Source organism: Carettochelys insculpta, chromosome 32 (assembly GCF_033958435.1).
Source record: "Carettochelys insculpta isolate YL-2023 chromosome 32, ASM3395843v1, whole genome shotgun sequence".
Classification (NCBI taxonomy): domain Eukaryota; kingdom Metazoa; phylum Chordata; order Testudines; family Carettochelyidae; genus Carettochelys; species Carettochelys insculpta.
In genome coordinates this window covers 4,695,790-4,708,633 of record NC_134168.1, presented here as the reverse complement: position 1 = coordinate 4,708,633, position 12,844 = coordinate 4,695,790, and the positions used below count along the sequence as shown (strand labels likewise).

At 68.5% G+C, this 12,844-nt stretch overlaps 1 protein-coding gene across 4 annotated transcripts; it reads right to left on the bottom strand.

Annotated features, from left to right (window-relative positions):
- Positions 1-651: 651 nt before the first annotated feature.
- IRF9 (interferon regulatory factor 9) lies at positions 652-12,430 on the bottom strand. 4 transcript variants are annotated; one of them, XM_074982400.1, is made up of 9 exons: positions 12,341-12,430; positions 10,935-11,118; positions 9,903-10,089; positions 7,271-7,401; positions 6,896-6,995; positions 6,695-6,760; positions 3,882-4,238; positions 2,388-2,503; positions 652-1,577 (listed from the first exon to the last, which is right to left on the bottom strand). In XM_074982400.1, exons 2-9 carry the CDS (start codon positions 11,115-11,117, stop codon positions 1,473-1,475), a joined length of 1,245 nt encoding a protein of 414 aa, XP_074838501.1. In that variant the 5' UTR covers position 11,118; positions 12,341-12,430; the 3' UTR covers positions 652-1,472. The 4 variants fall into 4 exon arrangements, with proteins under 4 accessions (XP_074838501.1, XP_074838500.1, XP_074838499.1 ...); XM_074982399.1 differs by lacking the exon at positions 12,341-12,430 and adding an exon at positions 11,423-11,563; XM_074982398.1 differs by lacking the exon at positions 12,341-12,430 and adding an exon at positions 11,445-11,521.
- Between the last annotated feature and the right edge of the window lie 414 nt (positions 12,431-12,844).

Below are 12,844 nucleotides of genomic sequence, written 5' to 3'. Positions count from 1 at the left end.
GTGGATGAAATCAAAGCTTGATTAATATATATTAATACTTAATATAGAATATTTTACTTAATTATATAAGTATATAATATATATTACTTAATAATTACTTAGTATTTATGTATATATGCATAAAATCTTGCTGATAAATGTGCTTGGAATATCCCACCTCCAGGAAGTCCCGCCCTTTTCCCATCCAAATCCCTGGTGGTCCCAGCTGTGTGCCAAAGTCAACACAGGAAGTCCCGCCCCTATACAATGACCATACCAGGTCTGCCCTACCCACTATCAGCCCCCCAAGGAATTGCTTCACTAAGACTGAAGGGAGTCAGGCAATGTGTTCCTGTGTGCTCTACAACCCAGGAAGTCCCTCCCCTGGCCAGTGAGGAAAAGAGGAAGTCCCACCTCCGTGAAATTGACTAGGGACAAAAGCCAGGCTGGATTCATTCATCTTAATAACTGATATTGCGGATCATTAACAATTGCTAACAAGAGCTCATGAGGACACAAAGAATTAAGCAACAGGCATTAGCCGCTGATTCTGTTGCTCGTAACAGGTAACCAATGTTAACGAGTACCATGCACAGTGAGTGAAGTAAGAAACCCCAATAACGTGTGCCAAAGGTCCCTAATCAGGCTGGACAACAGACAGAGCTTCTGGAGGCAGGGGCAAAATACAACTTTATTTTAAAAAGGACACAGTTTATAAAGTTACTTGCAGCAGGAGATAAAGTGCGAAGAGATGGTGCTGTAAGGTGCTAGCTGTGCCTGCAGGGCGGCGGGGGAGAGAGAGACAGTCTTGCCTTTGGCGTATCAAATATTCTACAGACTGAGGCAGCCTGCCCTTGCCCTGGAAAGGGCATCCAACCAGGACACCTTGGTCCTGCGACACTCACCACAGGAAGTTACAGTGCTACTAGGGCCAAGACAGGACATCCCGCCCCTATGCAATAGGCAAGACAGGAAGTCCTGCCTCGATACATTCAAAATCCCAGGAGCTCCGCCCCAAACAATGTGCAAAAGAGGATATCCCTCCCCCATGCATCGCTCAAGGCAGGAAGTCCCACCCTCAGACCATCCAAATCTCTGGTGGTCCCAGCTGCATGCAAGAGGGAAGACAGGAAGTCCCACCCCTACACAATGGACATAACAGGAAGCTCTGCTCTTTCCAGTTTGTCTCCCAGAAATTGCTTCACTGGCAAGTCAGGAAGTGCGTTCCTGTATGAGCTACGCCCCCCAGGAAATCCCTGCCCCGGCTAGTGAGCAAAAGAGGAAGTCCGCTCCGTGAAACAGGTGAGACAGGATGTCCGACCCCAGCCAGGCCAGGCCAGCCCTCCCCTTACAATGGACAAAACAGGAAGCATGTTGGGCCTGTGACTTCTAAGTCCAGGAGCTAGCAATCCTGCAGGGAAGGAGACAGGAAGTGCCACCCCCTGACCCCTAGGTCAAGGTAGGGGAGAGAGGGTCTGGGCAGCTCGGGCCCCTCAGGCCGGGCTTAAGAGGCAGGAGGGCTCCAGGGAGAGGAGGCAGACGGAGGCCAGGTCCACCTCGGGCATGTCCAGCAGCTTCCGGGCAAAGTCTTGCTCCAGCTGTAGGGGGTGGGCAGAGCGTCAGGCTGTGGTTGTCCCCCAGTGTCCCACAATGCACCACAGCGGGCTGTCCGCTTCCCAGTGTGCCTCGACTCCCCTGTCCCAGAGTGCGGCAGGGCGCATCACCGTCCCACGATGCACCGCTCCCCATAGCCTGGTATCCCACGATGCACCACTGCAACCCACCGTCCCACGATGCACTGCTCTCCCTAGCCCAGTATCCCACGATGCACCCCTCCTCCTCCACTGTCCAACAATGCACCGCTCCCCCAGCCCGGTATCCCACAATGCACCACTGCAAACTACCATCCCACAATGCACCGCTCCCCCAGCCCAGTATCCCACAATGCACCACTGCAACCCACCATCCCATGATGCACTGCTCCCCCAGCCCAGTATCCCACAATGCACCCCTGCAACCCACCATCCCACAATGCACCACTCCCTCAGCCCGGTATCCCACAGTGCACCGCTCCCCCTAGCCCGGTATCCCACGATGCACACCCCCCTCCACCGTCCCACAACGCCCCACTTCCCCCAGCCCACTATCCCACAACGCACCTCTGCATCCCACTGCCCCATGACGCACCCCCCCTCCTCAGCTTGCTATCCCACAATGCACTCCTGCTCCTCCACCTTCCCATGATGCACTGCTCCCTGTAGCCCAGTATCCCACAATGCACCACTGCAACCCACCGTCCCACGCTGCCCCCCTCCCCAGCCCGGTATCCCACAATGCACCACTGCAACCCACCGTCCCACGCTGCCCCCCTCCCCAGCCCACTGTCCCCCAGTGCCCCCGCACCCCACCTGGAGAGTGATGAGTTTCTCGGTGGGGCTGTCCTCCGGCCCCAGCTCCTCGCCCAGGCATAGGGTGACGTGGGTCTCGGGGCGCTCGCCCAGGCCCTGCTGGTGCAGCAGCAGCGCTGTGGGGAGCACCGGGGGGTGGGGTTAGTGTGGGGAGCTATGGGGCGGGGGCATCTGGGGCAAAGAACTAGCGGGGGCCCCAGAGCGGGGTTCAGGGGACACGGGGGCTCAGAGCCTGCGGGGGTCCCAGAGGGGGATCAGAGCACATGGGGACCAGGGCTCTGAGCCGAGGGGGTCCCAATGGGGGATTGGGGTTCTGTATGGGGGATGGGGCCCTGAGCCAGTGGGGGTCCCAGCGGGGGGTTTGGGGAACACAGGGCCCTGAGCCAGTGGGGGTCCCAGCGGGGGGGTTTGGGGAACACAGGGCCCTGAGCCGGTGGGGGGTCCCAGAGGGGGTTTGGGGGTCTGTATGGGGAACCAGGCTCCGAGCTGGCGGGGGTCCCAGCGGGAGGTTCGGGGGACACAGGGCTCCGAGCCGGCGGGGGTCCCAGCAGGGGGTTTGAGGAAGGGGCTCAGAGCCGGCGGGGGTCCCAGCAGAGGGTTCGGGGGACACAGGGCTCCGAGCTGGTGGGGGTCCCAGCGGGGGGTTTGGGGGACACAGGGCTCAGAGCCGGCGGGGGTCCCAGCAGGAGGTTCAGGGGATGGGGCTCTGAGCCGGCGGGGGGTCCCAGTGGGGGATTGGGGTTCTGTATGGGGGATGGGGCCCTGAGCCAGTGGGGGTCTCAGTGGCGGGTTTGGGGAACACAGGGCCCTGAGCGGTGGGGGTCCCAGCGGGGGGGGTTTGGGGAACACAGGGCCCTGAGCCGGTGGGGGGTCCCAGCGGGGGGATCGGGGGACACAGGAGTGGGGGTCCCAGCGGGGGATCGAGGGTCTGTATGGGGGACGGGGCTCTGAGCCAGTGGGGGTCCCAGACAGGGATCAGAGGACATGGGAACTGGAGCTCTAAGCCGGGGGGGGTCCCAGCGGGGGACTGGGGGTCTGTATGGGGAACCAGGCTCCGAGCTGGCGGGGGTCCCAGCGGGAGGTTCGGGGGACACAGGGCTCCGAGCTGGCGGGGGGTCCCAGCAGGGGGTTTGAGGAACATGGGCTCAGAGCCGGCGGGGGTCCCAGAGGGGGGTTTGGGGGACACAGGGCTCCGAGCCGGCAGGGGTCCCAGCGGGGGGTTCGGGGGACACAGGGCTCCGAGCTGGCGGGGGGTGTTGGGGGAATGGGGCTCCGAGCCGGCGGGGGGTCCCAGCGGGGGGTTCGGGGGACACAGGGCTCCGAGCTGGCGGGGGTGTTGGGGGGAATGGGGCTCCGAGCCGGCGGGGGGTCCCAGCGGGGGGTTTGGGGGACACAGGGCTCCGAGCTGGCGGGGGTCCCAGCGGGGGGTTCAGGGGACGGGGCTCCGAGCCGGCGGGGGGTTCGGGGGACACAGGGCCGGGCCCCCCCGCTCACCTTGGCGGAAGGCCGCCCCACTGAAGACCTGCAGGATGTCATCTCTCTCCAGCTTGCCGGGGGGCGCCCCCCAGCCCCTCCAGTACACCCTGCCCCGGCAGCGGCGCCGCACGAAGAGGCCCTGGGGGTGGCTGGCCACCATCAGCCCCTTGGCCAGGGCCCCCAGCAGCTCCTGGGTGGCCTGGCGCCGGGGGAGGTCCTGCAGCCCCTCGGCGGGGGGCAGGAGCAGCCGGGGCATGGCGCCGGGCATGGGGGGCGCGGGCGCCGGCGCGGGGGTCACCAGGAAGTCGCCCTGGGGCAGCTGCTGCTGCCAGACCAGCGTCCCGCTGTACCAGAGGGTCACCAGCACCCCGTAGTCTGGGGAGAGAACCAGAGACAGGGGTCAGTGGGGGGGGGCTATGGGGTGGGGGGCAGAGAGGCTGGGGGATGGGAGAGGGCTATGGGGCAAAAGTGGAAGGAGGTTGGCGGGGTAGGGAGCTATGGGGGAGGGGCGGAAGGAGTTCTGCGGGGGAGGGGGCTATGGGGCAGGGGCGGAAGGAGGTTGGCGGGGGAGGGGACTATGGGGCGGGGGCGGAAGGAGGTAGGTGGGGGAGGGGACTATGGGGCAGGGGCAGAAGGAGGCTGGAGGGGAGGGGGCTATGGGGCGGGGCAGAAGAAGTTCTGCGGGGGAGGGGGCTATGGGGCAGGGGCGGAAGGAGGTTGGCGGGGGAGGGGGCTATGGGGCGGGGGCAGAAGGAGGTAGGTGGGGGAGGGCGCTATGGGGCAGGGGCGGAAGGAGGTTGGCGGGGAGGGGGCTATGGGGTGGGGCAGAAGGAGTTCTGCGGGGGAGGGGACTATGGGTCAGGGGCAGGGGCAGAAGGAGGTTGGCGGGGGAGGGGGCTATGGGGCGGGGCAGAAGGAGTTCTGCGGGGGAGGGGGCTATGGGGCAGGGGCAGGGGCAGAAGGAGGTTGGCGGGGAGGGGGCTATGGGGGCAGGGGCGGAAGGAGGCTGGAGGGGAGGGGGCTATGGGGCGGGGCAGAAGGAGTTCTGCGGGGGAGGGGGCTATGGGGCGGGGGCAGAAGGAGGTTGGCGGGGAGGGGGCTATGGGGCAGGGGCAGGGGCAGAAGGAGGTTGGCGGGGGAGGGGGCTATGGGGTGGGGCAGAAGGAGTTCTGCGGGGGAGGGGGCTATGGGGCGGGGCGGAAGGAGGCTGGCAGGGGAGAGGGCTATGGGGCAGGGGCGGAAGGAGGTTGGCGGGGAGGGGGCTATGGGGCGGGGCAGAAGGAGTTCTGCGGGGGAGGGGGCTATGGGGCAGGGGCGGAAGGAGGCTGGCAGGGAGAGGGCTATGGGGCAGGGGCGGAAGGAGGTTGGCGGGGAGGGGGCTATGGGGCGGGGCAGAAGGAGTTCTGCGGGGGAGGGGGCTATGGGGCAGGGGCGGAAGGAGGCTGGAGGGGAGGGGGCTATGGGCGGGGCAGAAGGAGTTCTGCGGGGGAGGGGGCTATGGGGCAGGGGCGGAAGGAGTTCTGCGGGGGAGGGGGCTATGGGGCAGGGGCAGAAGGAGGCTGGCGGGGGAGGGGGCTATGGGGCCGGGGCGGAAGGAGGCTGGTGGGGGAGGGGGCTATGGGGCAGGGGTGGAAGGAGGCTGGTGGGGGAGGGGGCTATGGGGCCGGGGCGGAAGGGGGCTGGCGGGGGAGGGGGGCTATGGGGCAGGGGCGGAAGGAGGCTGGAGGGGAGGGGGCTATGGGGCGGGGCAGAAGGAGTTCTGCGGGGGAGGGGGCTATGGGGCGGGGGCAGAAGGAGGTTGGCGGGGAGGGGGCTATGGGGCAGGGGCAGGGGCAGAAGGAGGTTGGCGGGGGAGGGGGCTATGGGGTGGGGCAGAAGGAGTTCTGCGGGGAGGGGGCTATGGGGCGGGGCGGAAGGAGGCTGGCAGGGAGAGGGCTATGGGGCAGGGGCGGAAGGAGGTTGGCGGGGAGGGGGCTATGGGGCGGGGCAGAAGGAGTTCTGCGGGGGAGGGGGCTATGGGGCAGGGGCGGAAGGAGGCTGGCGGGGGAGGGGGCTATGGGGCCGGGGCGGAAGGAGGCTGGCGGGGGAGGGGGCTATGGGGCAGGGGCGGAAGGAGGTTGGCGGGGGAGGGGGCTATGGGGCAGGGGCGGAAGGAGGCTGGCGGGGGAGGGGGCTATGGGGCCGGGGCGGAAGGAGGCTGGCGGGGGAGGGGGCTATGGGGCCGGGGCGGAAGGAGGCTGGCGGGGGAGGGGGCTATGGGGCAGGGGCGGAAGGAGGCTGGCGGGGGAGGGGGCTATGGGGCAGGGGCGGAAGGAGGCTGGCGGGGGAGGGGGCTATGGGGCCGGGGTGGAAGGAGGCTGGCGGGGGAGGGGGCTATGGGGCAGGGGCAGAAGGAGGTTGGCGGGGGAGGGGGCTATGGGGCAGGGGCGGAAGGAGGTTGGCGGGGAGGGGGCTATGGGGTGGGGCAGAAGGAGTTCTGCGGGGGAGGGGGCTATGGGGCAGGGGCAGAAGGAGCTCTGCGGGGCAGGGGCTATGGGGCAGGGGCAGAAGGAGGCTGGCGGGGGAGGGGGCTATGGGGCAGGGGCGGAAGGAGGTTGGCGGGGAGGGGGATATGGGGCAGGGGCAGAAGGAGTTCTGCGGGGGAGGGGCTATGGGGCAGGGGCAGAAGGAGGCTGGCGGGGGAGGGGGCTATGGGGCAGGGGCGGAAGGAGGTTGGCGGGGAGGGGGATATGGGGCAGGGGCAGAAGGAGTTCTGCGGGGGAGGGGGCTATGGGGCGGGGCGGAAGGAGGCTGGCGGGGGAGGGGGCTATGGGGAAAGGGTCTCGTCTCACCATCTGTGGGGGACTGGAGGGGCCCCGACTCCCACGTCACGTTGACAATCTCGTTCAGCACCGGGGCTGGGGGCGAAAGTGGGCTGGGGTCATAGTCGGCTGCCCCCGGCTCCCCACTGCCTCCCGCCTCTGCCCCCTGACTGCCCCCAGCTCCCCACTGCCCCCCGGCTGCCAACCCCTGGCCAGACCCCCAGTCCTTACATGGGACCCCGGTGTCCGAGCCGGGCTCACTGGAGTCGATGCCGGAGTCCTCCGAGCTGCAGCCGGCGCCGGCCACGGGCCCCGAACCACACGCCACCTCCTGGGGCGGAGAACGAGATGGGAGGACGGGCCCCACAGGCGCCCCCAGCCCCACAGAGACACCCCCCGGGCCCCACAGGCGCCCCCAGCCCCACAGAGACACCCCCCGGGCCCCACAGGCGCCCCCAGCCCCACAGAGACACCCCCAACCCCACAGAGACACCCCCCGGACCCCACAGAGACCCCAAGCATTCAGACACCCCAGCGACACCCCCAGGATTCAGAGACACCCCCTACCCCCCAGACAGAGCTGGCCCCCTCGCTGCCCCCACTCACCATACCGACCGCCTCCAGAGTGAGGGCAGCCTGGGCTGCCCCTCCGCTGGGCCCCACTTCGTCCCCCTCTGAGGAGGAGTCGGGGGTCTCCTTCTTCACTGGCTGGGAGCCCCTCCGGGCTGGCGGCTTAGCTGGGGGGCACAAGAGGGAGGAGGAGCCTGGAGTTACCCAGATGCCGGGGTCCCTGTGGGCTGTGAGAGTGGGGGGGGGGAGCTCCCCGGACGCCGGGGTCCCTGGGGGCTGTGAGAGTGGGCCGGGGGGAAGCTCCCCGGACGCCGGGGTCCCTGGGGGCTGTGAGAGTGGGGGGGAGTTCCCCAGACGCCGGGGTCCCTGGGGGCAGTGACAGTGGGGGGGGGAGTTCCCCGGACGCCGGGGTCCCTGGGGGCAGTGACAGTGGGGGGGGGAGTTCCCCGGACGCCGGGTCCCTGGGGGCAGTGACAGTGGGGGGAGAGTTCCCCGGATGCCGGGGTCCCTGGGGGCAGTGACAGTGGGGGGGAGTTCCCCGGACGCCGGGGTCCCTGGGGGCAGTGACAGTGGGGGGGGGAGTTCCCCGGACGCCGGGGTCCCTGGGGGCAGTGACAGTGGGGGGGGCAGTTCCCCGGATGCCGGGGTCCCTGGGGGCAGTGACAGTGGGGGGAGTTCCCCGGACGCCGGGGTCCCTGGGGGCAGTGACAGTGGTGGGGGGGAGTTCCCTGGACGCCGGGGTCCCTGGGGGCTGTGAGAGTGCGGGGGGGAGTTCCCCGGACGCCGGGGTCCCTGGGGGCAGTGACAGTGGCGGGGGGGAGTTCCCCAGACGCCGGGGTCCCTGGGGGCAGTGACAGTGGGGGGGGGAGTTCCCCGGACGCCGGGGTCCCTGGGGGCAGTGACAGTGGGGGGGGGGGAGTTCCCCGGACGCCGGGGTCCCTGGGGGCAGTGACAGTGGGGGGGGGAGTTCCCCGGACGCCGGGGTCCCTGGGGGCAGTGACAGTGGGGGGGGGAGTTCCCCGGACGCCGGGGTCCCTGGGGGCAGTGACAGTGGGGAGGGGGAGAGTTCCCCGGACGCCGGGGTCCCTGGGGGCAGTGACAGTGGGGGGGGGGAGTTCCCCGGACGCCGGGGTCCCTGGGGGCAGTGACAGTGGGGGGGGGGAGTTCCCCGGACGCCGGGGTCCCTGGGGGCAGTGACAGTGGGGGGGGGAGTTCCCCGGACGCCGGGGTCCCTGGGGGCAGTGACAGTGGGGGGGAGAGTTCCCCGGACGCCGGGGTCCCTGGGGGCAGTGACAGCTGGGGGGGGAGTTCCCCGGACGCCGGGGTCCCTGGGGGCAGTGACAGTGGGGGGGGGGGAGTTCCCCGGACGCCGGGGTCCCTGGGGGGCAGTGACAGTGGGGGGGGGGGAGTTCCCCGGACGCCGGGGTCCCTGGGGGCAGTGACAGTGGGGGGGGGGAGTTCCCCGGACGCCGGGGTCCCTGGGGGCAGTGACAGTGCGGGGGGGAGTTCCCCGGACGCCGGGGTCCCTGGGGGCAGTGACAGTGGGGGGGAGAGTTCCCCGGACGCCGGGGTCCCTGGGGGCAGTGACAGTGGGGGGGGCAGTTCCCCAGACGCCGGGGTCCCTGGGGGCAGTGACAGTGGGGGGGGGCAGTTCCCCGGACGCCGGGGTCCCTGGGGGCAGTGACAGTGGGGGGGGCAGTTCCCCGGACGCCGGGGTCCCTGGGGGCAGTGACAGTGGGGGGGGGGAGTTCCCCGGATGCCGGGGTCCCTGGGGGCTGTGAGAGTGGGGGGGGGAGTTCCCCGGACGCCGGGGTCCCTGGGGGCAGTGACAGTGGGGGGGGGGGGAGTTCCCCGGACGCCGGGGTCCCTGGGGGCAGTGACAGTGGGGAGGGGAGTTCCCCGGACGCCGGGGTCCCTGGGGGCAGTGACAGTGGGGGGGGGAGTTCCCCGGACGCCGGGGTCCCTGGGGGCAGTGACAGTGGGGGGGGGGAGTTCCCCGGACGCCGGGGTCCCTGGGGGCAGTGACAGTGGGGGGGGGAGCTCCCCGGACGCCGGGGTCCCTTGGGAGGGGCTGCAGCAGGGACGGAGGGCACAGGGATGCTGGATTTCCCGGGGAGGCACAGCTGGAGGGCTGGAAACTGGGGTTCTGGGGGCACAGCCAAGTGGGGGCCTGGACACCGGGGAGCAGAGCAGGGTGCCACGGGGTGGAGGACTGGGGGGCACTAGGAGGTACACCTTGTAGGGCTCAGCGCCGTCGAGCTGGGCGCGCCGTGGGGCATGGCGGGGCGCCGTGGGCAGAGCGGGGCGGGGGCTCACTGGGGCTCTGCTCGGCGGGGGGCACCAGGCGGTACACCTCGTAGGGCTCGGCGCCGTCGAGCTGGGCGCGCCGTGGGGCACGGCGGGGCGCCGTGGGGCAGAGCGGGGCGGGGGCTCACTGGGGCTCTGCTCGGCGGGGGGCACCAGGCGGTACACCTTGTAGGGCTCAGCGCCGTCGAGCTGGGCGCGCCGTGGGGCATGGCGGGGCGCCGTGGGGCAGAGCGGGGCGGGGGCTCACTGGGGCTCTGCTCGGCGGGGGGCACCAGGCAGTACACCTCATAGGGCTCGGCGCCGTCGATCTGGGCGCGCCGTGGGGCGGGGCAGGGCAGGGCGCCGTGGGTCAGGGGCTCACCGGAGCATTGCTCGGCGGGGGGCACCAGGCGATACACCTTGTAGGGCTCGGCGCCGTCGAGCCGGGCGCGCGCCGGCACCTCCTGGAACTCGGGGCTCTTGTTGAGGGCGCAGCGCAGCCGCGTCTTCCAGGCCGCCGGGTCCAGCCGCTCGCCCAGCCGGTACTTGCCCTTGTACTCCGCCCAGGCCTGCGGGGCGGCGCCGGGTGAGCGCGGGGCGGCCCGTGGCCTTAGCGTGTTACGCCCCCGTCCCGAGCGCGTCACGGCCCCGCGTGCCCCGAGCGTTTCGCCCCCAAGTGCCCTGTCCCCCGTCCCGAGCGCGTCACGGCCCCGCGTGCCCTGCGCAGGTCCCAGCCCCTGTGCTCAGTTTGTTCTGTTCCCATGTCCTTAGCATGATCCCACCTATCCCCTTTGTGGGAACACGCTGTCGCCGGAGCATGAGCTCAGCGTGACCTCTGCCTGGGCCCAGGCCGGCCTTGGTGAGTGAGCACAGGTATTTGCTGTGTTCGAACATGTACCCAGCATGTTACTAGTGTACCATAGCATGTGCTTAGCATGTTTCTTGTGTGTTAGTAGTCCATGTGTAGCATGTTCCTAGTGTACAATAGCATTTTTCTTGCGTTTTATTAGGGTGTGTGTAGCATGTTACTAGTGTACCATAGCATGTGCTTAGCATGTTTCTTGTGCGTAGCATGTTAGTAGCATACCATAGCACATGCTCACCATGTTTCTTGTATGTTACTAGGATGTGTGTAGCATGTTACTAGTGTACCCTAGTGTGTGCTTAGCATGTTTCTTGCATGTTAGTAGGGTGTGCATAGGATGTTATCAGCATATCCTACTGTGTGCTTAGCATGTGGCTAGTGTGATGCTTAGCATGTTGCCAATATGTTGGCAGCATGTACTAAGCGTGTTACTTGTGCATCAGTGGCACAGAGCATGCCGCTCGTGGATGGCTTGTGCGAAGAGCGTGCCGCGCGTGGATCAGTAACTCGCAGCGTGCGGCGCACGGTGGCCTCGTGCGACGCGCGTACCTTGAAGAAGGCGGCGTCCTCGTCGTGGCGGAAGTCCTGCTTGCCGGCGTGTTTCCAGGGGATGCGGAACATGGTCTTGGCCGGGGGGTCGTCCCACACCAGGCCGGGGAAGCGACCGCTCTCCACCTGCTCCACCGTCCACTGGCGCAGCTTCCGGGTGCAGCGGGCGCGGCCCGACGCCATCCTGGGGAGCGGGGGGGGGTCAGGGCTGCCCCTTCCCCTCGCACGCCTGCTCAAACCCGCTGCCCCTTGCACGCCTCTTTGCCCTCAGTCACCTGCGTTTTTCCTTCTGAGTCACCCTGCTCACACCCATTCGCCTTACGCAGCTCTTCACCCCCTCACCCCGGCACTCCTCGCACCCTTCCTGGTCACCCCTGTGCACCGGCACCCCACTGCTCGCACGCTCTTTCACCCCCCTTCCCCTTTGCGTGTCAGCTTGCGCCATGGACGCCCGCTCCTGTTTGCGTGCTCCTTTGCTCCCTTCTCACCTGGGTCACACCCTTCGCGCACCTGTTTGCACCGTTCACCCTGATTGGCCTGCTCGCACGCTTCTTCAGCCCCATTCGCTCCTGTTCACATGCTTGTTCACCCCCCGTTCAGACCCCCTGTTCCCCCTTGCATGCTTGTTCACCCCCCAGTCGCCCCCGTTCACACCCCTGTTCCCCTTTGCACGCTTGTTCACCCCCAGTCGCCCCATTCAGACCCGTTCCCCTTTGCACGCTTGTTCCCCCCCATTCACACCCGTTCCCTTTCGCACGGCTGCTCTCCCCCATTCGCCTCTGTTCACACCCGTTCCCCTTTGCACGCTTGTTCACCCCCATTCACACCCGTTCCCCTTTGCATGCTTGTTCACCCATTCGCCCCCATTCACACCCGTTCCCCTCGCACGTGTTCACCTCCAGTTGCCCCCGTTCACACACCCGTTCCCCTTCGCATGTCTGCTCTCCCCCATTCGCCCCTGTTCACACCCGTTCCACTTTGCACACTTGTCACCCCCATTCACACCCGTTCCCCTTCGCACGCTTGTTCACCCCCCAGTCGCCCCTGTTCACACCCCCTATTCCCTTTCGCACGCTTGTTCACACCCCAGTCGCCCCTGTTCACACCCCCATTCCCCTTCACACGCTTGTTCACCCCCATTCACACCCGTTCCCCTCCACACACTAGTTCACTCCATTTACACCCCTGTTCACACACCCCGTTCCCCTTTGCACGCTTGTTCACCCCCCGTCGCCCCCGTTCACACCCCCCATTCCCCTTCGCACGTCACCCCCATTCACACCCGTTCCCCTCCACACACTAGTTCACTCCATTCACACCCCTGTTCACACCCCCCGTTCCCCTTGGCACGGCTGCTCACCCCCCACCCCGCGAGCCAGCCCGCCCCCTGCCCGCGGGACCCCCACCTGGCTGCTGCCTGCGGCTCCGGGTGTCCTGCGGCGGCTCCGCCCGGCCCGGCCCCGCCCCGCGCGTTTCCCTGCCGCCCCGCCCTGCTTCCCAGAAATCACGTGGCCGCCGCAGGGCCGCCCGCCGCCGCCAGGGGGAGCCCGGGGCCCTGCCGGGCGGGCGGGGGCGGGGGCGGGGCCGGGATTGCGGGGCCCTGCCAGGGGGGTGCGGGGAGTGTGCGGGGCCCTGCCGGGTGGGGGGAGTGGAGGGGGGGACTGCGGGGCCCTGCCGGGGGGTCCAGGGGGGACTGCGGGGCCCTGCCAGGGGCAGGAGTGCAGGGGGGGACTGCGGGGTCCTGCCGGGGGGGTGCGGGGAGTGTGCGGGGCCCTGCCAGGGGGACAAGTGCAGTGGGGGGACAGCGGGGCCCTGCCGGGGGGTCCAGGGGGGACTGCGGGGCCCTGCCAGGGGGAGGAGTGCAGGGGGGACTGCGGGGCCCTGCCAGGGGGGTGCGGGGAGTGTGCGGG